This window comes from Geotrypetes seraphini, chromosome 2 (genome assembly GCF_902459505.1).
Source record: "Geotrypetes seraphini chromosome 2, aGeoSer1.1, whole genome shotgun sequence".
In the NCBI taxonomy this organism is placed as follows: Eukaryota; Metazoa; Chordata; class Amphibia; order Gymnophiona; family Dermophiidae; genus Geotrypetes; species Geotrypetes seraphini.
Genome location: NC_047085.1, coordinates 444885732 through 444911899, shown reverse-complemented (window position 1 = coordinate 444911899; position 26168 = coordinate 444885732). Strand labels below are relative to the sequence as shown.

General features: G+C 40.0%; 1 protein-coding gene across 7 annotated transcripts in view; it reads right to left on the bottom strand.

The window, feature by feature from the left end:
• Positions 1-26168, bottom strand: part of WAC (WW domain containing adaptor with coiled-coil) — a 351928-nt gene that overhangs the window by 89215 nt on the left and 236545 nt on the right. For 4 of the 7 annotated variants that reach the window (XM_033931443.1, XM_033931441.1, XM_033931439.1 and 1 more), the window contains one exon: positions 15693-15879. The exons of 1 other annotated variant lie outside the window; for it this stretch is intronic. In XM_033931443.1, the coding sequence (XP_033787334.1) occupies positions 15693-15879 (187 nt within the window). Of the gene's footprint in view, positions 1-15692; positions 15920-26168 lie in introns of those variants that run through there. 2 more of the 7 variants (XM_033931440.1, XM_033931445.1) reach the window with 2 other exon arrangements.

The following is a 26168-nucleotide window of genomic DNA, read 5'->3' as shown; positions in this document are numbered from 1 at the left end:
TTACAAAGATACAGTAGATAAAAAATAAATAAGATATTTACTTGGAAAATTTCCCTAACTGTCCCAAAGGCTCACAATCTAACTAAAGTACCTGAAGAAACAATTTATGAAAAATAAAGATAAAAATATAAAGACAGAGGTAGAGATAAATATGAATATTCCAACAAGTAATATATAAATAACTATTTTACATCTCTTACAATTGAAAATATTCTAATATCAGTGAATATCAGGATACAATTATGAAGAGGGAATTTTTAGCAGACAGGGAATATGGATACCTAGTGTGAGGAAGAAATTCAGGATAAGGTGTTGAAGTTATGTTTGCGGGAGAGTGTCTGGCTAGGACAAGAATTTCTTAAACAAAGTGGTCTTTAATTCTTTCCGGAAGATGCTGTAGGTCAACCTAGCGGTATCGATGAGATAGCCTAGCCATGATTGCTGTCTACCAGCTTGAAACTTGAAAGTTTTGTCCAGGAAGGTTTGATATCTGCAGCCAACAATTTTCGGGTATGCAAACAGGTTGTTGTTTCTGGTAGATCTAATGGGGGAATAGAATTCAAAATGAGGTAATAATAATAATAATAATAATTTTATTCTTATATACCGCCATACCCAGCGAGTTCTAGGCGGTTTACATTAAATTAGATTAGGATCCGCATAGACTTGTAGATTTACAACAAATTTATCAGATTTACAACAACTGTCGCCAAACTTGGCAGATGAAAAAGGGAAATTTACAACAAATTTAGCCAACTTCGTAGATGAAGAGGGCAGAATTACAACAAATTTATCGGATTTACAACGGATTTGGTCAGACTTGGTGGATGAGGAAGGAAGTGGGTAGGAGAAGCAGGGGGAGATAGGAGCTATCGTGAAGGAGAAGAGTCGGGTAAGGGGCCCTGAGGTTATCTGAAGGGTCGGTTAAGGGTCTTGTTTGCTGAAAAGGTAGGTTTTGAGTGATTTTCTGAAGTCGAGGTAGGTGGGGGCCTCGAGTATCATTTGGGCTAGCCATGGGTTCATCTTGGCTGCTTGGAAGGCGAGGGTTTTATCTAGGAATCTTTTGAGTTGACAAAGCTTTAGCGAAGGGAATGCGAACAGCTGAATTCTGCAGGATTTCTTGTTGGTGCAGTGAAGATTTAAGTGGGGAGTGATGTATCTTGGCGAAAGACCATTTATCGATTTGTAGCATATGCATGCGAATTTGAAAAGAACTCTGGATTCGAATTGCAGCCAGTGAAGTTGGTTGTAGTATGGGGTGATGTGTTCCCATTTCTTCAGGCCATAGATGAGGCGAATGGCGGTGTTTTGGATCGTTTTTAGTCTCTTGGTGGTTTTCTTTGTGGCGCTCAGATAGATAATGTTGCAGTAGTCCAGAATGCTGAGAATGGACGATTGTACTAGTAGGCGGAAGGAGGTGTCATTGAAGAATTTTTTTATGGTACGGAGTTTCCAAAGTACCATGAAACATTTCCTGACAATGAGGTCTGTGTTGTTTTCTAAGGATAGGTTTTTGTCTAGGATGACTCCCAGTATTTTTAAGGTGGGTTCCAGGGGGAAGGTCATTCCTTTCAGATGAATTGTGGTGTTTTTGATTTTTTCCTTGGGGGTGGCTAGAAAAAATTTTGTTTTGTCCGGGTTTAGTTTCAGCCTGAACGATAGCATCCAACGTTCAATCTGGTTGAAAATATTTGTAATGTAGTCAAGTAGTTCTGGTGTTAAATTGGTAAGGGGGATGGCTATTGTGATGTTGTCTGCATAGATGAAAAATTTGAGTTTGAGGGTGTGAAGGAGGTTGCCTAGGGAGGCCAGGTAGATGTTGAATAGAGTGGGGGATAGGGGGGAGCCCTGCGGGACGCCACAGGTGTTGTCCCAGCTATGTGAGATAGTGTTGTCCTTGAGTACCTTGTAGGATCTATTTTTTAGGAACCCCTGGAACCAGTTGAGGACCTGATCGGATATGCCAATGTGTGCCAGGCATTCGAGGAGTATGGTGTGGTCGACCAGGTCAAAGGCACTGCTTAGGTCTAGCTGTATGATCAAGGCACTTGAGCCTAGACTGAAGAGCGTGTGAAGATAGTCGAGGAGGGAGGCTATTATGGTTTCGGTGCTGTGGTCCGTGCGAAAGCCTGATTGATTGTCGCTGAGGATGTTGAATTTTTCTAGGTATGTGGAGAGTTCAGTCTTTACCACCCCTTCTGCTATTTTGGTGAAAAGGGGGATGTTTGCGATCGGTCTGTAATTAGATGGGGAATTTGGTGATTCTTTTGCATTTTTTATAATTGGGGTTATCAGAATATGTCCTTGCTCTGGTGGGAAGTTTCCTGTAGATAGTAGGTGGTTGACCCATGTCATCATGTTTGCTTTGAAGTGGCATGGGGCAGTTTTCATGATATATGGTGGGCATGTGTCCAATTTGCAGAAGGAGTGGGTGTATTTATTGTAGTAGGTGTTAAAGGTTTGCCAGTCTATTGTTGAGAATTGTTTCCAGCTAAGGTCTGTTATGGATCCTGGGTTTGGGTTAGATGTATCGGGGTCTGAGAGAATGGGGAATAGTTCGAGGGGATTCATCTTGGTGGGTAAAGTTGATCTTAGTTTTTGAGTTTTGGTGATGAAGAAGTCTGCGAGGGCGTTGGCAGTTATAGTGGGTTCTTCATAGATGTTTGTGATGGTTTCGATGTTGTATAGGTCGTTAACCAATTTAAAGAGGTTACTACTGTTGGTTTTAATGTTGCCAATTTTGTGGGAGTAAAAGTTTTTTCTTTTTTCGTTGGTAAGGTTTTTGTAATTTTTTAATTTTTGTCTCCAGGCCAGTCTATGTTCTTGGGTTCCTGATTTTTGCCATAGTCTTTCTGTTTTTCTGAGCTCCTTTTTTAATAGCAGTAGTTCTGAATCGAACCAGCCTTCTTGGTTTGAGTTTCTTATTCTGCGGGTCTTCATGGGGGCTATTTCGTTTAGTATGTTCGTGCTATCCACGATCCATGAGGTCATGATTTTTTCCGTTTCTTCGGTTTGTTTGGTGTATGTTTCGAAGCGGGACCAGAATTCCACTGGGTCGATTTTTCCTCTGGAAGTGTGGGTTTTGATCATTCTGGTTTTGTTGGTTTTTGGGGTTTTTTGTTGGCATCCTATTGAGAAGGTGTATAGGGAGTGATCTGACCAGAGGGAGTCGGACCAGCTGCCTTGCTTCCAGTAAAACGTGGGATTGGCCAGTTCCTTAGAGGAGAAGGTGACCAGGTCTAGTTGGTGACCTCTTTGGTGGGTTTTAGTAGGGGGTTGTTTGGCATAGCCTAGTTGGGTGAGCAGTGACCATAGGTCCGCGATTTCTGGTTGGTCAGATTGTTCAAGATGGATGTTGATGTCCCCGCATAGAAGATTGTACGGGCTTGTTAGGGAGTTGGTTAATAGCGATTCCGCGAAATCCTCTTTGGCCAGTGTCCATTTTTTGGGAGGTATATAGAATAACGTGATAGTTAGCGAGGAGGGCAGTGATTTAGAGGTTAGGGAGATGGTTAGAATTTCTGCGTTGGGTGAGGATATTGTGTTGAGAATGGCACATTTTAGCTGTTCCCGGTAAATTATTGCTAGGCCTCCTCCTCTTCCCCATGTTCTGGCTAGTGAGAGAATCTTGAAACCTGTGGGTAGACAGTCTTTGATGATGATGTCCTTGTCTGATTGCAACCAGGTTTCTGTGAAGAGGACGAAGTCGGGGTTAGTTTCGGTCAGCCAATCTTTGATCAGTGTCGATTTGTTTCTCATTGATCTGATATTTAAATATGATCCAAGTAGGGACTGGTGGTTGGTGTGGTCGATTGGTGAGAGGTGGGAGTATTCAAGTTTTTTTAGTGTTCTTGGTTTTTTTGGGTGAGGTTTGGTCTGTTTGTGGGAGTGAGGGTGGATGGGGGGTGGATTGGTGTTTGAGTGGGCTTTTGTGGTGTGGAGAGTGTACGTAGGGGATTTGGGGTTTACCGATCGGTATAAGGTGATGTGGATGGGGATGGGGGATGCTTTTGAGTGGTCTGCGTTGCAGCATCTAGAGGTGAGTAGGCAGAGTAGGAGTAGTGCTGCACATTGGCTAGTGTTCGGCCAGGCCATTATGAGGGCTCTGTTGGGTGATAGATGGTTGGGTTGGCGCAGTGTTGGTTTGGGGTGGAGTTTCTCTTGACTTTTGCTTGGTTAGTCAGGTTTGTTGCAGAGAGGTAAGGTAAAGTTGGGGGGGTGCAGGGATCAGATGACGTATCATACAGTGTGATCCAATACAGTTCGATATAATGTCAATACAATATAATGCAGTAATGTCAATACAGTTCGATCTAGTGTCAGTCCAGTACAGTGCTATAATGTCAATACAATGCAGTAATGTCAGTTCAGTCCAATACAGTAATGTTAAAATAGTTTAATACAATTTACAAGTAAAGGTAATCTTATCATGAGTGTGCTGCTTGTGTGGACCTGTTGGTAGCTGCTGCGTGGAGCAGATGTGAGGACTGCTGTTGTTGTAGCGCTATGACCAGCTTGGTGGTGCAAGTGACCAGAGTGTTGTGGTTGCAGCTGATCAGAGTAGTGAGGGTGTGAGAGTGTTGGGGTGGTTGGGCTGGTGTAGGCTGTGGGCTGCTTGTATTATTATAGTGTTGTGATTGTGTGTTAGGGCTATTTGTGAGGCACTCAAGTATGTTGTAAGGGTCTGGCTAGGATGTACAGGTTGTATAGGTAGGAGGTAATTAGGGGCCATTCCCCAGATTAATTTATAGCAAAAGCAGGAGAACTTGAATAGAATTCTTTCTTCGAGTGGTAACCAGTGTAGTCGTTTGTAAAAGGGACTAACGTGATCACTTTTCTTTAGTCTGAATATTAAGCGGACGGCCGTGTTTTGAATTATTTACAGTTTTCTTACGGTTTTTTTTAGGTATCCCCAAGTAGATAATGTTACAATAGTCCAGGGTGGATAGAATCAGCGACTGAACCAGTAATCTGAAGGATAGAGGGTCAAAATATTTTTTTATGATTTTCAGTTTCCAAAGAGTGGAGAAGCATTTTTTAGTCACCGTGTTTATGTGATCGGTCATAGTTAATTTAGTATCTAGAGTGACTCCTAATATTCTTATAATTTTTAATATTGGGTGGTCGTGACCATTTATTTGTATTGTTGTTGTGGTGATTTTTTCCTTTGGGCTAGCCAGGAAAATTTTTGTTTTTCCTGAGTTTAGTTTCAATTTAAAGTTTGTGGTCCATTGTTCAATTTCCGTCATAATGAAGGAGATGTGCTTGGATGTGGCATTCGTCACATTTGTTATTAGAATTAATATAGAGATGCCATCTGCATAAATGTAATATATTAGATTTAACTTTTTCAGTAGGTGACCTAGGGAGGAGATATATATGTTGAACAAGGTGGGAGATAGTGGGGAGCCTTGAGGGACTCCCGAGGGACTTTTCCAAGTAATTTCCATCGTTGACCACTTGATATGATCGTTTAGTTAAAAAGCCTTGAAACCAGGTCCACACACTTCCCGATATTCCCATTGCATCTAGACATGTGAGCATTATTTCATGATCCACTAGATCAAAAGCGCTACTAAAGTCTAATTGTAAGATCAGGGCGCTGGTGCCATGACTGAAGAGATTGTATAGGTGATTAAGGAGAAAGCCAAGTACTGTCTCAGTGCTGAATCCTTTTCTAAAACCTGATTGATGGTTTATTTAAGAGATTGAATTTTTCTAAGTGATTTACAAGTTCCAAGTTGACCAATCCTTCTAACATTTTGGTGAAGAAGGGGGTACTCGCAATGGGTCTGTAATTGGACGTCAAAGTGAGTGAGGTCTTCTGGTCTTTGGAGATGGGTGTGATTAGAATGTGACCCATATTTTCCTGGTAAATTCCAGTTTTAAGTATGGATGTTGCCCAATTAAATAGATCCCTTTTGAATTTGGGAACTGCAATTTGCATGATCTGGGATGGACATTCATCTAGAAGACATTTTGATTTGGCGTATTTATTGAATAATGTGAGGAAGTTAGACCAATCAGGGTGTTCGAATTCATTCCAGTACATATCGACATTGGGCTCTCTTTCCTGTGGAATGAACTTGAAAATGAAGTTGGGTGAAGGTGAAGATATTGAGGCTCTTAAATCAATGATTGTTTTGCTAAAGTGGTCAGCGAGGATGTTGACCGTTGGTATCCGTTCATTTTGGATTTTAAGGATCTGTGTAGTATCTGTTAATTTGTTCAATATTTTGAACAATTCTCTACTATTGATATTGACTGCTCCTATTTTTTTTTTTGCATAACAGTTGCGACGCTTTTCTTTTATCATTTCTTTTAAATGAAATGTCAACCACTTCCATGATGATATCTGCTAAGGAAAGATCAAAAAATAGGGTTGGAAAAACTAGAGACAACTATGGAAGAATTCACAAGTAAACCAAAATTGAAAATCTGCAAATAGTCTTTATTGATGGGTCTAGGTGTTTTGCATCCATCAAGACTATTTGCAGATTTTCAATTTTACATTGCAGTTTACTTGTAAACTCTTCCACGGTTGTCTCTAGTTGCTCCATCCCCACTTTTTGTTTTTAGTTGCATGATGACTTGGTTCCTTGGTTGTTGTTTTTTTGTCTTATCTGCAAAAGAAACACCCTCTGGGGAAGACTCCTTTCATGGAGAACTGGGAGTCAATTGCTCTCCTCTTTAGAATATTGGGAATCCCATAACTATACTTTTTCAGACCAAGAAAATATTCCAAAGAAAAAGTCTGCATTGGAGCCTAGTGTCTCACATGTCTCAATGGAAAAATCCCTCAACCAAGAGTATCTATGTATCAATGTTCACTTGTGTCCTGGGGCAGCAATCTCCCCCAATGCACTACAGACACCAGCACACCTAATATCAACTTTAGTAACTTTGGTGTTGATAAAATTGCCTACCAGGAAGAGAATGGGTCTCGAGAATCAACCTGTATCAATGACTACTGTAGTGTAGTCAAGTCATCATGTCATGTGAGAATCTGAGCAAACCTCTCATGGATCTTCCTATTAAATTCCTCCTTGAAAACCACTAATATCAATATCAAAGGTAGAACACATTATCTTCCAGAGTCAAAGTATTGCTCATGGACTGGTGTCAGGTCCTTGGAGGCTGGCAGAACCCCTCTGATGTCAAAGAAGCTGAGTGGGTTTCCGTCCAGGGACACTTTAAAATGCAATGGACTCCAGTACCTCAATGTCATACTCCAGTGGGTCCAATGTTGATGCTTCTGAGCCTCTGCTAGACATTGGATATCCTCAGTGATAATGAAGAAAATGAGTTCTTGCTCTTCCGGTGGAAATTGGTTGATGTAGGTTCTCAGTGGCCTTTATTGATGCTCGAAATTCAGTTTGATTGATGCTTTACCAATACTGATGCATCCCCATTATTCAGTGTAGCTTCTAAACCCTTCAAAACAATACTTCTGACACAGTGATAGATGAGATGGACTGGACTAAAATGCCAAAAGTTTTCACGTTCTTCACAGCTCCAAAATCCTTCTGTGCACACAAATGATACTGAGGTGGTTTATAATTAGGTGAAAGGCACTACAAGTACCAGTATATTTTAATTGGATGGTCTTGTTGCACTGCCCACACTCTTTAAAGCTGTTGAGGGCTTTTCTGGAATATACTGAAAAAGATAGCCACTACAAAATCAAAAAACAGGACTCAGACAGGATAACCATGCTCCCTAAAGGCAAAAAGAAGGTAAGTACACAAAAACACCTTTAAGATAGCTGAAAAATCCTAGTAGGGACGCTAAAGGAAAAAAAAAAGAGGAGTTCTACTTGTGACAGTGATTGAGAAAAAAGAAATGTTCTTCCACAGCTCTGAAGAAACAAGAAGATAGACGAGGTTTCCAGAACTTTACTAACTGGAAACACAGGCTCTGTCAGATGGTGTCACCCATCAATGAGGACTTGCTACGTTGTTCATGCTCAGAGACAACACAGTGACTTACCTGTTAACAAGTGTTATCCAGGGACAGCAGGCAGATATTCTTACATGTGGGTGATGTCATCTACTGAGCCCAGTACGGACAGTCCACAAGTGTAGTGTCACTTTAAAAAAAACTTGAAGACTGCCTGCACCGTACATGCCTTCCTGCCCATGGGACCATCAGTTCAGTTTTAAAAAAAAAGCTAAGAAGTCAACTAGAGGAGGTGGGCGGGTTGCAATAACTGCCTGCTGTCCCTAGATAACACCTATTATAAGTAAGTAACTGTGCTTTATCCCAGGACAAGCAGGCAGAATATTTTTACATGTGGGACTCTCTAGCAGCTAGGATCATGTCTGAATTAGATTATATATACATATATACACACAGTCATGTGAAAAAATTAGGACACCCCATGAAATATTCACTTCTTTCTTAAGAAATGTTCACATATCTATGTCAAATCTTTTTTTTTTTTTTAATCTCTGAAAAAGAGAGTGATGTAATTGCAGGTAAACAAAATATTTTCTTTGATTTACTCATGAAACAAAATATACCCACAAAAATGTGTATTCTGAGGAAAAAATTAGGACACCCCCACATGGCGCAGTGATTAGATCTACAGACTTATCACTCTGAGGTTGTGGGTTCAAATCCCTCGCTGCTCCTTGTGACCCTGGGCAAGTCACTTAATCCCCAGGTACACTAGATAGAGTTTGAGCCCACCGGGACAGATAGGGAAATATGATAAAGTACCTGAATGTAAACCACTTAGGATATAAGTGGTATATAAATAAATAAATAATTAAAGTACCTCAAATCACACACAGGTGTTTCACATCAGATGCACACGATTAGAACATCATTACTCAGCATTTTGAAGGAGGTTTGCCCTACTTAAACCTCAGACATTTAGTTTGGTGTGCTCATGACTGCTGCAGTGAGAATGAAAACCATGGTGAGATCAAAAGAACTGTCTGAGGCCTTCAGAAAGATGATTGTAGCAGCTTATAAGTCTGGTAAGAGATTTAAAAAGATCTTGAAAGAAGTTGACATTAGCCATTCCACAGTCTGGAAATAGTGTACAAGTGGAGAACTTTCCAAACAACTGCCAACATGCTCAGGTCTGGCCGTCCAAGCAAGTTGACCCTTGAGGAGACCGCAAGATGCTAAGTCTTCAAAAACCCTAAATTGTCTTCACGGGACCTACAGTAGGCTCCTGCTACTGTTGATGTGAAAGTGCATGCCTTTACAATCAGAAAGAGACTGCACAAATTTAACCTGAATGGGAGGTGTGCAAGAAGGAAACCTTTGCTCTCTAAGAGAAACATCAAGGCCAGACTGAAGTTTGCAAGAGAGAACATAGACAACACCAGGACTTCTGGAATAGTGTTCTATGGACAGATGAATCTAAAATTGAATTATTTGGACATCAAAAAAGAGGACACGTTTGGCATACACCAAATACATCATTCCAGGAAAAGAACCCCATAGCAACTGTGAAGCATGGAGGTGGAAGTGTCATGGTTTGGGGATGCTTTGCTGCAGCAGGATCTGGCCAGCTCACTATCATATAATCCACCATGAGTTCTACCGTGTATCAGAGGGTGCTTCAGGAACATGCGAGACCATCTGTAAGAAAATTAAAGCAGAACTGGACCCTGCAACACAACCATGGCCCAAAACATATCAATAAATTCAACAAGGACTGGCTGAAAACTAAGAAATGGAGAGTCCTGGAGTGGCCGAGTCAAAGCCCTAATTTTAATCCCATTGAGATGCTATAGGGAGATATGAAATGGGCTATACATGCAAGAAATCCCTCAAACATCTCACAGCTGAAAGAATTCTGCATTAAGTGGGCCAAACTTTCCTCAGATCGATGTCAGCGACTGGTAGATGGCTACAAGAAGCATCTCACTGCAGTTATTTCAGTCAAAGGGGATAACACTAGCTATTAGGGTGTCCTAATTTATTCCTCAGTTAGAATACACATTTTTGTGGATATCTTTTGTTTCACGAGTAAATCGAGGAAAATTTTTGTTGTTTATCTGCAATTACATCACTTTCTTTTCCAGAGATAAATTTAAAAAAAGATTTGACATCGATATGTGAACATTTCTTATGAAAGAACTGAATATTTCATGGAGTGTCCTAATTTTTTCACATGACTGTATATGAGTCTGGTGAAACCCAATAGGGTTGGAGGGAAGTTGGCCTCTAAATGGAAAATAAAGGTCTCAGAACTGTTTGGCCAGACTAGCTCATCTGGAATGATTATCCAAACAGTAATGAGATGTGAAGGTATGGATTGAGGACCAAGTGGCTGCTTTGCAGATGTCTTCAATGGGAGAATAAAGCAGGTGAGCTACTGAAGTTGCTATTGCTCACACTTTGTGTGCAGTGACAAGGCCCTCAATTGTCAACCCAGCCTGATCATTGTAAAAGGGTATACAATCCGCCAGGTATGCTGAGTTGGTTCTCTTGGTGTGAGGAGAACCAATTCTGTTTGGATCAAATGACAGAACAGCTTAAAAAAAGTTCTGTGAGGTTTAGTCCGATCTAAGTAATAAGTGAGGGCACGTTTACAGTCCAATTGTGGAGTGCAGCTTCATCAGGATGAGAATGTGGTCTTGAAAAGAAGACAGGAAGAACTATAGTCTGGTTCAGATGAAATTTCGAGATGGCTTTAGGGAAGAATTTAGGATGAGTACGGAGAACTATCCTGCTGTGGTAGAATGTTGTGACACTAGTGCTTGAAATTCACATACTCTGCATGCACATATGATAGATATGAGGAATACTACTTTCCAAGTGAGATACTTGAGAGATGAAGTCGCGAGTGGTTCAAAGGAAGGCTTTATCAAAGCGGTAAGTACCACAATACAATCCCATGCCACTGGAGGAGGTCAGAGAGGTGGTTTTTTATGAAAAAGTCCTCCTACGTATCTAGAAACCAGAGCATGGACAGGCTTTTTGTCTGTTGCTGAATAGAAAACAGCGATAGCACTGAGTGCTAACTACGTAAATTGGAATGGAGTAAAGAATCCTCGTTCTGTGTTAGCAAGGTTGGAAAGACCTGCAGTGTGATGGGTTCCCTTTTTCCCAGTTGTAGAAGAAACCAAGGTTGACAAGGCCACTGTGGAGCTATTAAAATCATGGTGGCCTGATCTTGTTGAAGTCTGAGCAGAGTCTTCTTGATCATAGGAACTGGTTGGAATGCGTACAGAAACTTGTTCTGCCAGTTGAAAAGAAGGCATTTGACTCCTTACAATTGGAAGAATACAGTCTGGAACAGAAGAGTGGAAGTTTGTGGCTGTGGGGGGAAGGAAAGAGGTGTATCTCTAGGGTCCCCCAATCCACAAAGATTTGATTAAGAACCTTGGAGTATCCACTTACGAAGCTGAAGGATTCTGCTCAATTTGTCTGCCAATATATTTTGCTTGCAGGAAAATGTTGCGAGGGATCACCTAAGACCAGATTTGTATTGCTTCCTGGCAGAGGCGGTGGGATCCTGTTCCTTCCTGCTTGTTCACATAGTACATGGTTACTTGGTTGTTCGTGTGGACGAGTACTACTTGATTGAGATGATTCTGGAATGTGAACAGAACATTGCAGATTGATCGGAGTTTGAGCAGATTCTCCTGAAGATTTCAGGTTCCCTGGATATGGAGACCATCAAAATGGGCTCCCCATCCAATCATGGAAGCATCGACTGTTAGAATCTTTTGATGTGGTGGCACTTGGAATAAAAGTCCCTTGGAGAGGTTGGTTGGTGTTAATCACCACTGGAGTGATTTTTGAAGTTGTGATGTCACTCCGATTAGTTGAGCGAGAAGGTCCATGGCTTGAAACCACTGGGTTGAAAGAGCCCATTGAGGCAAAGGGAGTGACATGTACAGCAGACACCACGTGATTGAGTACTCGCAGCATTTGGCATGTTGAAATATAGCAAGAGGAAACTTTCTGGCAAAGTTGAATCAAGAGCGTTGAGTCTATGTTGGGGTAGGAATGCATGAGTTTGAATTGTGTTAAGAGTGCTCCAATGAATTCTAGAGTCTGTGTGGATTCTAGATGTGACTTCTAGTAGTTGATTGCAAATCCCAGTTCTAGTAAGTGAATCATTGCATCCCTGGTTTGTTTAGCCTGCAGAAGTGTGGAGGCCTTGATCAACCAGTTGTCCAAGTATGGGAAAACATGTATGTGCAGAGTAATGCTGCTACTGCTACTAGGCATTTTATGAAAACTCTGGTTGCCGATGCCAGGCCAAATGGGAGCACCTTGTACTGGAAATGATGTATTCATATTTAAAAGCAGAGGTACTTCCTGTGAGCAGATTGAATGGGAATATGGGTATACACTTCTTTGAGATCTAGAGAGCAAAGCCAGTCGTTCTTTTCTAACAGTGGTAGTAGGGTTCCCAGTGAGATCATGTGAAACTTCTCCACCAAATATCTGTTCAGAATACGGAGGTTTAGAATTGGACAGAGTCCCTGGTCTTTTTTGGTATGAGAAAAAACACGGAGTAGAACCCTTGGTCCCTCTCCTGCATAGGGACTTGTTCTATCACATTGAGCTGAAGGAGGGCTGAGAGCTCTTTAAGTAGATTTTGTTGCTGGGAGTTGAAAAGAGACTCTTTTGGAGGATGGTTTGGAGGTTTCTTTTGTAAGCGAAGGGCATAACCCTGACAACTTGAAGGACCCATCTGTCTGTTATTAGGGCCCAGCTTTGATGGAAATGGGTAAGACGACCTCCTATAGCAGGGGTAGGGAACTCCGGTCCTCGAGAACCGTATTCCAGTTGGGTTTTCAGGATTTCCCCAATGAATATGCATGAGATCTATTTGCATGCACTGCTTTCAATGCATATAATTGGGGAAATCCTGAAAACCCGACTGGAATATGGCTCTCGAGGACCGGAGTTCCCTACCCCTGTCCTATAGGAAAAGTCTGAGGTGGAGGTTGAGAAATACTGACTATGCCCTCCAGAAGTAAGTCAAAAGGACTGCTGCTGTTTGGACTGAGTTGACACAGTGGTCTTCTGCTGTCTCTGTTGCCTAGGGCATTGCTGAGTCGCTGAATGGACAGTTACAGAAGAATGGCAATATCCCTGCTTTGAATAGTGTGTAGATCTTCTGGAGACATTGGTATATCTTTACATGACTACTTTGTCCTACAAATCTCACCAGTCTCAACCATCACAATCAGTATGTTTTCAGATTTTTTTGCAAGGCTTCCTCTATGTAGTCTCCAAACAAATTATCTCCTACACAGGGTATATTGGAAAGACGGTCCAGGATGTTAGCATCTAGGTCAGAGATTCTCAGTCAGGCTTGTCTGCACATAACTATTGAGACTGCAGAAGTATGAGAAGTGATGTGAAAAGCATCAAATGTAGAGCATACCATTTACTTCCTGGTTTCTAGGAGATCATTTGCCAGACGCTGGTAAGAGGGAAGATGTTTTGATCGAATATACTGTTCATAATGAGACATCTTTTGTATGAGGGATTTCATATAAAAAGTCTTGTAGAAATTATAGTTTAAGATTCTATTCACCAGCATAGAAGCTTGAAATATTCTGCGCTCAAAATTATCCAGCGTTCTGCCTTCTCTCCCTGGGGAAGGTCTGGAACTATGAGCCTTTTTCAGGGTAGATCAACTAGAGACTATAGTTGCAACTGTGGTTTGTCAAATTCAAGACAAGACTGTATGCGTTAAAGTGAGTCCAGTCTACATGGAACTACTGAAACATGAAAATTAGATTCCCAGTCGTCAGTAATGCCTTCTTCATGAGGTTGTCAAGAAGAACCTTTATGCAGTCTGGAGGCAATTTTTTTTTTTTTTAAGCCAAGTGCCTCTCTAAGCTATGCCTGAGACTTTAAATCAGACTTTATTTTTATTGGGAGTTTTTGTCCCATCTTTTTAATGAATTTAATGAAAAACAGACCTTCTGGGGGAGACTTACTACAAGGCAGGGAAGGAGATGAAAAAGCATAAGTCTCATTCGCTGACAACACTAGAAAATCACCAAGTTATGTCAGAGTCTTCGATATCGTGTTCTGTTAGTGGAGAATGACATCAAGGAGATTGTCAAGAGGAGCCTTGAGGAGATGGAGGCCAACATCAAGGTAAACATTGACTAGACTGCCTCAATGAACATTGGTAGGAGTGCTGAGAATGAGATGAACGGCATTCTTTCACCAAGGATGCATGCATCAATGTCTAGGCGTCAATGCCATGCGTCCTTGATAATAGATCGGTCATTTATATCAATTACAGTTGCTGATGCTTGAGGCTGCATGCTCCGAGATTGATGTCTTAATTGAGTATCCAGGCAATGCTCAGTCTGGGCTGAGGTTAGCACTGTTTGAGCAGGACTGTGCATGTTTACAACTGCAGTAGCACAACTAGCCTTTTCTGTAACAGCATAGAAAGCTGTTCTTGCAGAGATGGCGCATTCATTCATGTCGAAGCACTGGTGACCCTGATATCGAGGCAAGCTTTAAAGGTGATGGCAACTGTATAGATGATAATCTGTCATTGGTGCATCAGCGCTTAAGAGTGCGAAAGTGAAGATGCCTGAGATGATGCTGAAGCGTTTTTATGAGGTTCCCCCGATGCAAGCAGCACCAATGACTTAGACGATGTCAATGCCATCGATACCGGAGTTATCAGATGCTGAAAATCGGCACTGGAGATTCCCATCATTTCTGATATAGAAACAGATGACCCAAAAGGTTTTTCAAACAGTAATTTTCTGGCTTTTAGTGATCTTTTCTATAATTTTAAATAGAGCAGGCAAGAAAAATCACAGTGATCAGGACCCAGGCACTGAATGCAACAGATATGAGATCAGTACGAGAAATAGCCCTACGACACCAAGGACAATGCTTAAATCTACTAGAAGCCTTGGACATTGGAGGAAAAATTGCCAACATGAGGTCAAAAGACTGAATAGTTCGAGAAGGTTGAGTAAATTATAAACCGACTAAGTCTTGACAATCCCACCTAACAACAGGATTAAAACGGCCTGGGGGCCCAAAAAGAAAACTCAATAAAAAATGATGAAACAGGAAGACACAAAAGTACTAATAAAGAATATAAGCGCAAAACGTACATAAAAAATCTACGCCTAAAATAGGCGCATATAATACGCACCCTGAAAAACCCTGAAAGAATGGCTTCTCAGCTCCATGGAAAATTAAGAACTGATGGTCTCACGAGTGGGCAGTGGGTGGGAAGGCACTCGCACATGCGTGGTGCAGGCGGTCTTCAAGTTTTTTTAAAGTGACACTGCACTTGTGGACTGTCCGTACCGGGTTCAGTGGATGGCATCACCTACATGTAAGACTATGCTGCCTGCTTGTCCTAGTATAAAATAAATTTGCCTGTCAAATCTCTCTAGACAGAAAATAAGGAAGATCTGATAATGCATGTCTGAGTAGATACATAACATACAGATGTATAAACGAATGCACCAAAACTAATCTGAAAATTTGCTTCAATTCAGTTTGTATTTCAGTTGACATTTCAAATGTAGCTAAATTCAGTAAACTAGTTTGTAGACTAATATTTCAATTCTAAGAGTGACTATTTTTTCTTTGAATAATTATTTTTAACATAAAAATTAAAAAACTATAGATGTTAAGGGATGTTCACATTAGGCTCAAACTTAAGCAATGCTATGGAAAAAAATAGCCTTACAATTTCAGCCCTTTATGTTTACCTGTTTTTCTGCATGATCTGCAGGCCAGCCTTGGACATGTTTGATGAGATTTTCGCTGAAGTGTGCAGCTAGCGTAGATGTCAGTGAACATGTGGGCCTTGCAGAAGCATTTTGCAGTACAGCTGTCGTATTTGTTGCACCAGTGCTGGAGGTATGATTTGGACCTGGTGATGGACTTCTCTGACTACTGGAAGATGGAAGGAAAAACTAGTCTGCACCACAAACCACTAAAAGAGAAAACTAGGTATTTACAATTTCTTGCATGAGAAACATCAGGAAAGTTTCTAAAATTAACTTTTTTTTTCTTCATCTTTTATTTTTACCCATTTGCTCATCCTGCTCTAATTGATCATTCAATCTCTCAACCATCTTTGTACATTTACTATACAGCAGTATATTATGAAAAGCAAGCCCAAAGTTAAAGAGCAGAGAGATGCATTGTTTTCCAATGCAATTTATAATTGCAACCAGTAAAAATCCCAAAAGTGCGAACTCATTGGGCCTTTTATCTTCACACTACTTCTTCTCTGTATAATTTATAAGCAGAATAAAGGACATAAACTACACCAAAAAGTATAGAGTAGAAGAAAGTGGGAAGATTTCAAGATTTTCCACAACTAGGATTTCTTGGATCTCAACAGCAAACAGAATTAAACAACTAAATGTATTATACTTCATTAATAGATTTACACAAAGCATCACATACAGAAACCACAGGGCGCTGGAAAAGGTTTCAACAATGAGATGGCTTAGGTTGACACAGACATAGGAGAGTCACACCCACAGGTAAGTATCACACTACAGCATTTTGAAGACTAGAATTGAAAACCCTTTTTGTATCAAAATTCAGTGGTTTTGCTATATATGTTGCGATTCCATTTTTGACATACTATGTGTTACATTATTTGATGTGACTCTTTCGTTACAAGACTCCTGTGGCAGGCTTTGTTGGTCAAAAACACGTACATGTCAAGTCATTGAGTTAATAAAGAGCACCAGATTTGAGTTATTGAGCTAATAAAGAGCACCTGTTTTTTTAGACACCACCACTGTATTTTGTGTGTTAGATAGGTTGACAGTAGGGATCTATACCAGGGATGTGGAGTTTAAAGGGATATATTCTATTATTTGGCCTATTTGTAAAAATAAATAAATAAATTGATGCTGGAGAATTTTTTAGATATTTGTATTTATTTATACCCCGCCTTTCTCAAGGCGGGTCACAATAGAGTACATATTGTTGTTATTCAACTAGATAATGACCAAATCTACTGCAACAAACAGCACATCTAATTAAAATATTGGCTTAACCGGGACTAGGGTAGTACTAATCACAGATTTGACAGGCTCAGCTTCCTCGCCTCAGTACTAGAAAAAATAAAGTCAGAGTTTACACAGCTAACACGTGATACCAGGAGCTAAATCCAGCACAAATAAAATGACAACCACCAAAGCCTCCAAGCTTTGCAGCATGAAAGCTTTTAACAATATTCCTAATGTTACTGAAGTTAATGTTCATATTTCCATCAAGGCTGCTCAAGTACACCATTCTGAATTGAATTCATGGTCATTAGAAGCTTTAAATAAACAATTAGATCTAAAGACTAATTCCAGAGAAAACTCAACTAGCTCAAACACTGTTTTTGTAACTGCACCAAAAAAGAGAAAAGAAAACATGATGGGGGGTAGCCCTCCTGCTATAATGGTGGTGAGAAGCATGACAAACTGGATAAGATTATTGCACACTGAATTCAAGTACAAGGAATAGATCATACTTCACAGGAAGTTAAGAGAGAACCACACTACATTTTTAGAGGGCAAACATTAAAACAGTAGGGTATGACTTTAGAGAGAGAAAGTAGCATATGTTTCCTTAAGATTTATTAAGAGGAGGAATCAATGTTTTTCAATCTCATTTTGTACAAGAAATGATTTTAAATGTGTTATGACATGCCTTATTTCACCAATTTTCTAACAAGTTTTTACTATGATAAATTGATGAATATTGTGTTTCTTCATTTAATCAGCTCAAATTAGATATACAGTATAAAAAAGTTTAAAAAAATATAACTTCTAGCTGAGCCAACATAGAAAGTGGTTGCGCTTAACCAAACTCCAATGTCCCCACTCCCACTGTTGGTGACTTGACATCTTCCTCAGGCTTAATGTATGATATTGCAAGCTGAACACCTGCAAGCCTTGATATTGAAAATGCCAAAAAGCAGTAAACAAACTGCTCAGGAGCAGTCTAATGGATAGAGCAGTGGGCTGAAAACCTAAGGAACCAGATCCAATTCTCACTGTGGCTCCTTGTGACTCCATGCAAGTCACCTAACCCTCCATTGATCCAGGTATACAACAAATTGTGAGCCCACTAGAGACAGAAATAGTACCTGCATACAGTATATGAAAATGACTTTGATTGTACCCATAGAGAGGTAGTATATGAAATCCATGACTTATTTCCTTTAAAAAATATGTACGTATGCCACCAGGGACCCTGGAACAGGGAATGAGAGTAACATACATGGCCGAGCATACTCCCTACAATTAGATGCGGCACGATTCCAAAGGAAACTAGCTAAGTGACCAATATAGTACAGGAGACAGTACCAAGGGAGATCCATCCTGCATAAAATGAGACAGAGATGTTGGTGTCACGATGGGGGGAAAAACCAAATTATTTTAATGAGCAGACTGAGGTGCTGGAAACCAAAATTGCTGAGGAATGGAACTGTGAGAAAGTTAGAAGCTCTAGCATTAGTCAAACAGGAAAAGAGAATAAATAGTTGAATATTCATATTTATAGAGTATCAGCAGGAGCAGAGAGGGACAACTCAGTTAAATATGTGCATAACCTCCTATGTGCTTGCTTTCCAAGCACTGAGGCAGAGCCTGTATATAAGATTAAAAGGGCAAACTAGGAATTAAGGCCATGGCTCAATCAGAATGTCTCCGAGGTCCCTGACTGCAAAATTGCTGCGATACCAGAGATAAAAATACTTAAAACAACTTGCTAACTCAAAGTCTGCTATTTCAGTGGTGTAGAGGTAGGCATATTTCCAGATTCAAGTGTGAAAAACAGTAAGGAAGTGTAAAGAGCTGCTGCCTTACAAACAATTGCAACAGAGTGTGTATTGCAGGTGGGCAGGGGAATCAAAGTTGGCATCTGGGTTCCAGCCAGACAGGTAGTTTATCTGGTTTCCAGCCAGATAGGTAGTTATACTTGGAGGGTAAGTGGAAATTTCTCTTCACCCCTAGAAAAGCGATAAGCTTTCTGAAGTTACTGATGGACCTACCTAGACCAAAGCATAAAGATTAGGCTAGCCTGTGAACTGGGTATAAATTTCCAGAGTGCTAAACATGATTTGAAGCCCACAAATGGAGAAAGCAAGTGTGACCTCCACTGAACAGGGACAAAACTCATCTGATGATTTGGTTTATCACCAGGAATTTGGATCAGATACAGCAGCAAATCTTAACACCTAAGAATACTGGATGTTAAAAAGGAAGATTGAGTTTTTTTACTGGGTCTTTAAGCTCGAGAGCTGAGTAATGGAGGAGCAAAACTGTGTATATGCTATAGTGAAAATACAAAAACAAATTAAAATAAGGCTAGAATCTGGGATATGTTATTTAGAGTGGGCTATAGCAGGTAACTGAAATTGTACTTATAGTACATACATGTATTTTGGAGATTTGAATATGAAGCAGGGGAAGGGGGAGGTGAAGTGGATGTTTTATGTTTTAGCATGGGGATGAATGAGAGGTGAGAGGGCTGAAGTAGAATGATGGAGGAAGTAGAAGGGTCCAGGAGAAGGTGCTACATACCGTCAAATGCAGGGACGGTAGATTAATACTGAACAGAAGACATTAAAAGAGGTAGGATGTGCTATGGGCAAGGGAAAAAGGACATTATGTAGGTGGGAGAAGAGAATGGGTACATGAGGTTACAGGAAAGGGATGGAAGGACAATGAAGATCCCGAGTGGCTGACACAACAGTAGATGATGACAAAAAAAAAAAGACCCTCATGGTACATCCAGTCTGCCCAACAAGGTGATGATAGCCTTGCCCACCACTCCGTGTAGGCTCAAGCCACCCATTTTTAAATGCTGATTATGACGTCACCACCATGTCAACCCTATATGCAGCCAAACATGATGGGGATAAGTTGAAATACTGTCAGCATTACACCACATATCAGTCAAGATGTCTTCCCCTCCCTCCTAAACTATTCAGTCCCTCCCCACCCCCCACCCCCGTTCACAGTATGCCAACTCTAACCCATTAAACCATGTTTGTCTACATGTTCTGTAATTTTATTCTTTATAATAATTTATACCATCTTGCCTGAAACTGAAGTCAGGCTTACCTTTCTGTAATTTCCAGGATCACCCCATAACCCTTTTTAAAAATAGACATTATATTGGCCACCTCCAATCTTCAAGTACTACAGTCGATTTTAACGAGAGTTACAAATCACTAACAGATGATCAACAATTTCATGTTTGAGTTCTTTTAGTACCCTGGGGTATATACCATTTAGTCCAGGTGACTTATCACTCTAACTTGTCAATTTGGTTCAGTATGTCCTTCCAGGTTCACTGAGATTTTTTCAGTTCCTCAGCAACATCATACTTGAAAAACATTTCTGGTATAGTTATATCTCTCACTCTACTAGGGAGATATTAATAAATTTAGTGAGGATTATAATAGTCCACTAATATCACAGCTCTATTGAGAATTAAATATTAATTATAAGTAAAGTACTCAGATCCTTCAACCAAAATTTGTTTAGTGATAACACCAAACTATGGCTGCCACTGGGACCATCATTGCCTTTACTGTCCCAACCTTCCTTAGTTAATATTCTAATGTCTCTATATATGTTAAAATTCTTCAACATCAGTAAGGCAAGAACAGACTTATCTTTAGTTGTAGATAGGAAGGCTGAATGGAATTTCTTTTGGTGACCACAGACTGAAATTAGTGCTAGTGCAGGTGCTCAAATAAAAGGCCTTTTATTCAAGTGGAACATGCTGCATATTTAATTCTCAATAGAGCTGTGATATTAGTGGACATAGTTATATCTCTTACATATTCTTCCATAAGGACCCAAAGGAAAGAATTCATTCAGTTTGTCCGCTATGCCCTTGTCCTCCCCTCAGTGCCTCTTTTGCTTCTTGATGATCCAACAATCCCATAGATTCCCTCACAGGTTTTTTTTTGCTTCTTATGTACATGAAAAAGTTTTTACTATGAGTTTTTGCCTCTGTAGCCAGTTTCTCTTCATATTCTCTTTTAGCCTTCTTTATTAATGCCTTTGCATCTAAGTTGCCAGTGTTTATGGCTCCTCTTATTTTCTTCATTTGGATCCTTTTTCCATTCTTGAAGGATGTTCTTTTGGCTCTAATAGCCTCTTTCGCTTCACCTTTGTACCATGCTGGCTGTTGTTTGCTCTTCTCTCCACCTTTGTTAATATGTGAACTATATATGGTCTGGGCTTCTAAGATAATATTTTAAACAACTTTGCATCTGATCCTTTTAAGCTTCTTTTAACAATTTTCCTCATTTTATCATAGTTGCCCTTTCAAAAATTAAATGCCACTACACTAGATTTCCTTTCTTACTTCAGTCCAAATATCATCTCAAATGTGATCATGTTATGATCACTGTTTCCCTGTAGATCCAACAGTTACCTTTCATACTGTGCCTTGCATTGCACTAAAGACTAGATCCAAAATAGCTTCCTCTCTCTTGTTGGTTCCTGGACCAGTTACTCCAAGAAACAGTCATTTATGACATCTAGGAATTTTATCTCTCGAGCACTCCCTGATGCAACATTTATCCTGTCAATATCAGTGTACTTGAAATCACCCATTATTATAATGTTGTTCAATTTTCCAGCTTTCCTAATTTCTGTAAACATTTCTTCATCTGTCTGTCTATTCTATCACAGAGGAAGATAGTACAGTCCTATCAGTATACTCCTCCTCTTCTAACATGGAATTTCTATCCATAAGGATTCTACATCTGTTTCATAAATGTTTATTCAGTTTGACTCAATTCCTTCTAACTTATAGCACAACTTCGCCTCCAATTTCATCTGCTCCATCATTGCAATATAGATTGTATCCTGATAACAGTGTCCCACTGACTGTCCTCCTTCTACAAAGTCTCTGGAATGCCTATTATATCTATCTCTTCATTTAGTGCTATATGCTGTAATTCTCCTATAAAGTAAATAACGTATTTTTTGTTCCATAAGACGCACCTCTAGATTTAGCATAGGAAAACAAGAAAAAAAAAAAAAAAAAACCCCGTTCTGAATCAAATTGTGTACTAGTATATACCAGGCCAAAATCCCATGCCAAGAGAGACTCTTGTATAACAAAACAAATGAGAAAAAATAGATCCAGCACAAGTGAAACAAAACAATTTTCCCTTATTATACAACTCCCATGATTGTGAGGACAATCGCCAAAGCTGTTTACCATAATAAAAAAATATTTACCTGGAGCAAAAGTCCTGAGCAAAAATCCCAAGTCAAAAAGACAGTTCTGTAAGAGACTCAGTGGACAGGCAGCTGCCAAATCTCGCTCTCATCTTTCCACTCCTGTCAGGACAGTGGCAAGAAGGGGGGGGTTTGGCGCTTCTTCTCAGCAAGCCCGCTTGCCATCAGGGGAAGGTCTAAAGGTGATGGGGCTTAGGGAGGCCTGCCAGCTACTGCTATGGGTGTATCACTACTGGGTGGGCCCTAATGCACACATGCACAGCTTAAAGGAAACATACATCCTACAGCTGTTCATACTCTTTTTCCTCCCATTCTGGCAAGAAAAACTACACTGCACAACTGACCTGATCCGGGGAGGCTCGCAGCAGCTCCACCTGCATACACTGGGAAGTATGGGCGGGGAAGTGAGGAGCAGATATGGAGGAAAGAGAGACACGGCAGCTGACGGCACCAAGCGATTGAGCTGACCAGGGGAGATTTGCAGCGGCTCTCCAGCGGCATTCGCTCAGATGTGAGGGGGGATGGCGGGAAGGGAAAGAGCAGGAGGCACCATGCGACTGAGTTGATCTGGGGAGGCTCGCAGCGGCTCTCTGGCAGCCCTCTTTCGCTGGGAAGTGAGGGGGGATGGAGGGAAGGGAAAAAGCAGGAGGCAGATCCGTTGTCTGGTTCAAAGTGTTGTCTGGTATATTAGCTCCATAGGATGCACCCTCTTTTCCACCCCCTTTTTGGGAGTAGAAAAAGTGTGTCTTATGGAGCGAAAAATACGGTAAATGATCATGCCTAAGAGAAGTTTCAGATCAGATGCATGGAAACAAGATGGGATATCAAGAGCAGGATAACCAAATAAATGAGATGGGTTAGATTCCATTGACAACGGGCAGGGATGGGTGAACTTTCTCCCCATGCAACTCTCTAATTGAAACATCTTAAAGATGCAGAAGTTGATGTTGACCTATTGCAGAAAACCAAATAGTCAGTGAATGAATGAAAAAAGTTAAAACAGGAAAAATGGGAGTAAGTATTTCACTCCTCGAGAGAAACAAAATGGAAAGAAAAATGACTTAGGTACATAAGACACACCCCATTTGTTCTATATCAATGGTCTTGAATAAGTGGCCCTCAAACAATTGGCTGAAATGCTCTTGAAATCCTGTAAATGCATTAATTTCCATCTTCACCACTTGATATAGTAACTGCAAAATTCAAGTTTGTTACTCAATCTAAAGTGAGATTTTAAAATATATCCTTGAAGTGTTATAGAATCAATATTAGTATTGATTTTTAATGTTTATTACCCAGTCTGAACAAGCAGATCAGGGTGGTTTACAAAATTAGTAGTATTACATTACATTCCGACTTATATTCCACCAAAATCCTTACAAGTTCATGGCGTACCATTTTAAAAGGCATATTGGGCTTAGCTTAGGCACTGGTAAGGTGTCATTTAGAAAATATGGGCCTATAAGCATATTATATACAGGTGCTTATTTCATATCTGGGGCAATGTCAAAGTCATATTACATTAATATTTGCAGATCACCCTTAAATATTTAATCACTGTCTTTTTCTTCGCAACTAACACACAGGAGAAGCTCACACTCAAATTTTGCCTTCCCGCCTGTTAAAGGTTGTAAACTTAAAAGAAATCATCAATACCTTCTGTCATATTAGGCAGCATTATGGGCAGGGATTTAGGAGCCTGAAGAAACAATCAAATGTTCTATGTGGAATTCAGGAGACACTTAAAGACATATCTGTTTGCTAAATATTTTGGTAATTAGGTCGAATTTATACAGAGACTGCAAACTTAGTAAACCGTTTAGACCTTATAGTTTTATTTCTAACTATTTGGGCATTTAACTTTCTCCTAATTGTACATTTTAACCTTTTTGTAAACCTCATAGAACCTCACAACCCTGCGATATATAAGCTGTTATGTTATGAAACTGGTCATATCCAGGAATTACATTATTACATTCAGTGCATGCATAAGGGTTACAATCTTCTGTGGGGATCTAGACATCACAATATGGGAGATCATGATATTATATTATGTGTTCATTGTGTGATATGTCTTTCCTCAGGAAGTAGATTTTTCTCTTCTAAAGGTGTCAGTTTGCTTGCATTATGAAGTTTGTAAATAAGTAGGTTTTCAGGCAGGTCTTTTAGAAAGCTTTTATAGGAGGGGGCAGTGTTACACCATTTTGCTACTAGATATGGAAAGGTTGTTGACTATATTGTGTGGTATTTGATGCCTCTGGGGGTTAGGGAATCTCAATTTTAGGTGGTTGCTTAGCAGGTTGTAATTCTTGTTTTGTGGTAGTGCTACCAAGTTTGCCAGGTAATCAGTGGATTCGCTATGAAAGATCAAGAAGATCAGTATGCATAGTTTAAAGACCCATCTTGCTTCAATGGGGAGCCACTGTACTTTGAGGTATAGAGGTGATACTTTCTCATATCTTGTTGCTGAAACTATTTGTCTGGCTGCTAGGTTCTGGACAGTTTGCATTTGTTTTGTATATAGGAGCTGCAGTGGGAATCAAATCCAGTTCTCTCAGGCCACTGCACTTTGGGTTCCCAGTCAGCCACTGGTGAAGCAAGCAGTGAGAAAAATTGTTAACTAAATTTTCATCATAAAGAATTAGTGCTCCAGTAGGTCAAGCAGCACAGGGCTATACGTTATAAATAACATAAGATCTTGATTTTCTCAGACTTCAGCCAGGAAGTTGACTGTAAGAGGTTGTAGTAAAGAGGAGTAAATCAATGTTTGTACCAAGTATCCAAATGACCCTGCTCTTCCCTGTCTCTGCATTCATTGGCAAGAAAAGCCAATCATTTTTGCAGATGCACAGAAAGTGGAGAAATTCATTAACAATGAATTTCTCAGATGACCCCCTCCCCCTTCATAGGAAGAAATCTTTCTATTTTTCAGTTGATATCATCTAAAATTCTGTGATGGTACAGAGGATTATAAATGCTTATGATTTACACAACCCATCGGAGAGTGACCTGTGGTAATTGATTTGATCTTGAAGCTAGAGACAAGTTCCCACTGCAAATTGACTTGTTGTTCCAGATGCAAGTGGTTTGATCTTTTCTCTTTTTCTCCATGATTTTTGTTAGGGAGGAAGAGACTGCTTCACTATAGATGACAGCTGAGGAATGGTGGAACTCATGGAGTTCAGTTCCTGAGAAATCAAAGCTGGTCTAACACTGCAGATCTGGTGCATTTGCATTGCTCTGGTTTTTGATGGATCTGTCAGCAGAACATGGCTGAGGTGGAGGCTTACACAGATCTGCTGCTAGTTCATATTTACCATATTTATTAGTTTAATAGACTGCAGTGTTTGTGTTGTGTATGTCTTTCGTCAGTGAAAAATTTAAATCAGTGTGGGGGCAGGAAATGGGATGAGAGATAATGGAGCTCATTTTCAAAGCACTTAGACACACAAAGAACCATAGTATCTTTGAAACTTTGTAGGTATAAGTGCTTTGAAGATATGCCTCCATATGTGCTTGAGGAGTGTTATGTAGGGGAATCCTCTAATAAAAATCTGAATAGGGTGAAGCAATATTGGGAGAAATTATATTGATATCACATAAAATTTTATATGTGTTATGTCCAGATTATTTGACAAATGTTATAACAGTATACCACTCAACTAGGTATTTATGCTGGTCCCGAGAAATGGTATTGGTAATATCATGTAAAGATTGCATATAGCTATCCTCTAGGAAGAGAACACTCTTGGGAAGAGCTGCAGAGTTTTGGCATTCTCTGCCCAGCAAAATAAGAAACTTGTCTAATATCGTACTTTTTAGGAAAGCAATAACATGATTATTTCAGAAATATCTTTGATTAAGTAGGGTGGATATTATGATATTTTACAATATATTTAACAGTCTGCAAATTTTTTGATATTGCAATATCTTTTATTGTAACCCGCATGGAACTTAGTG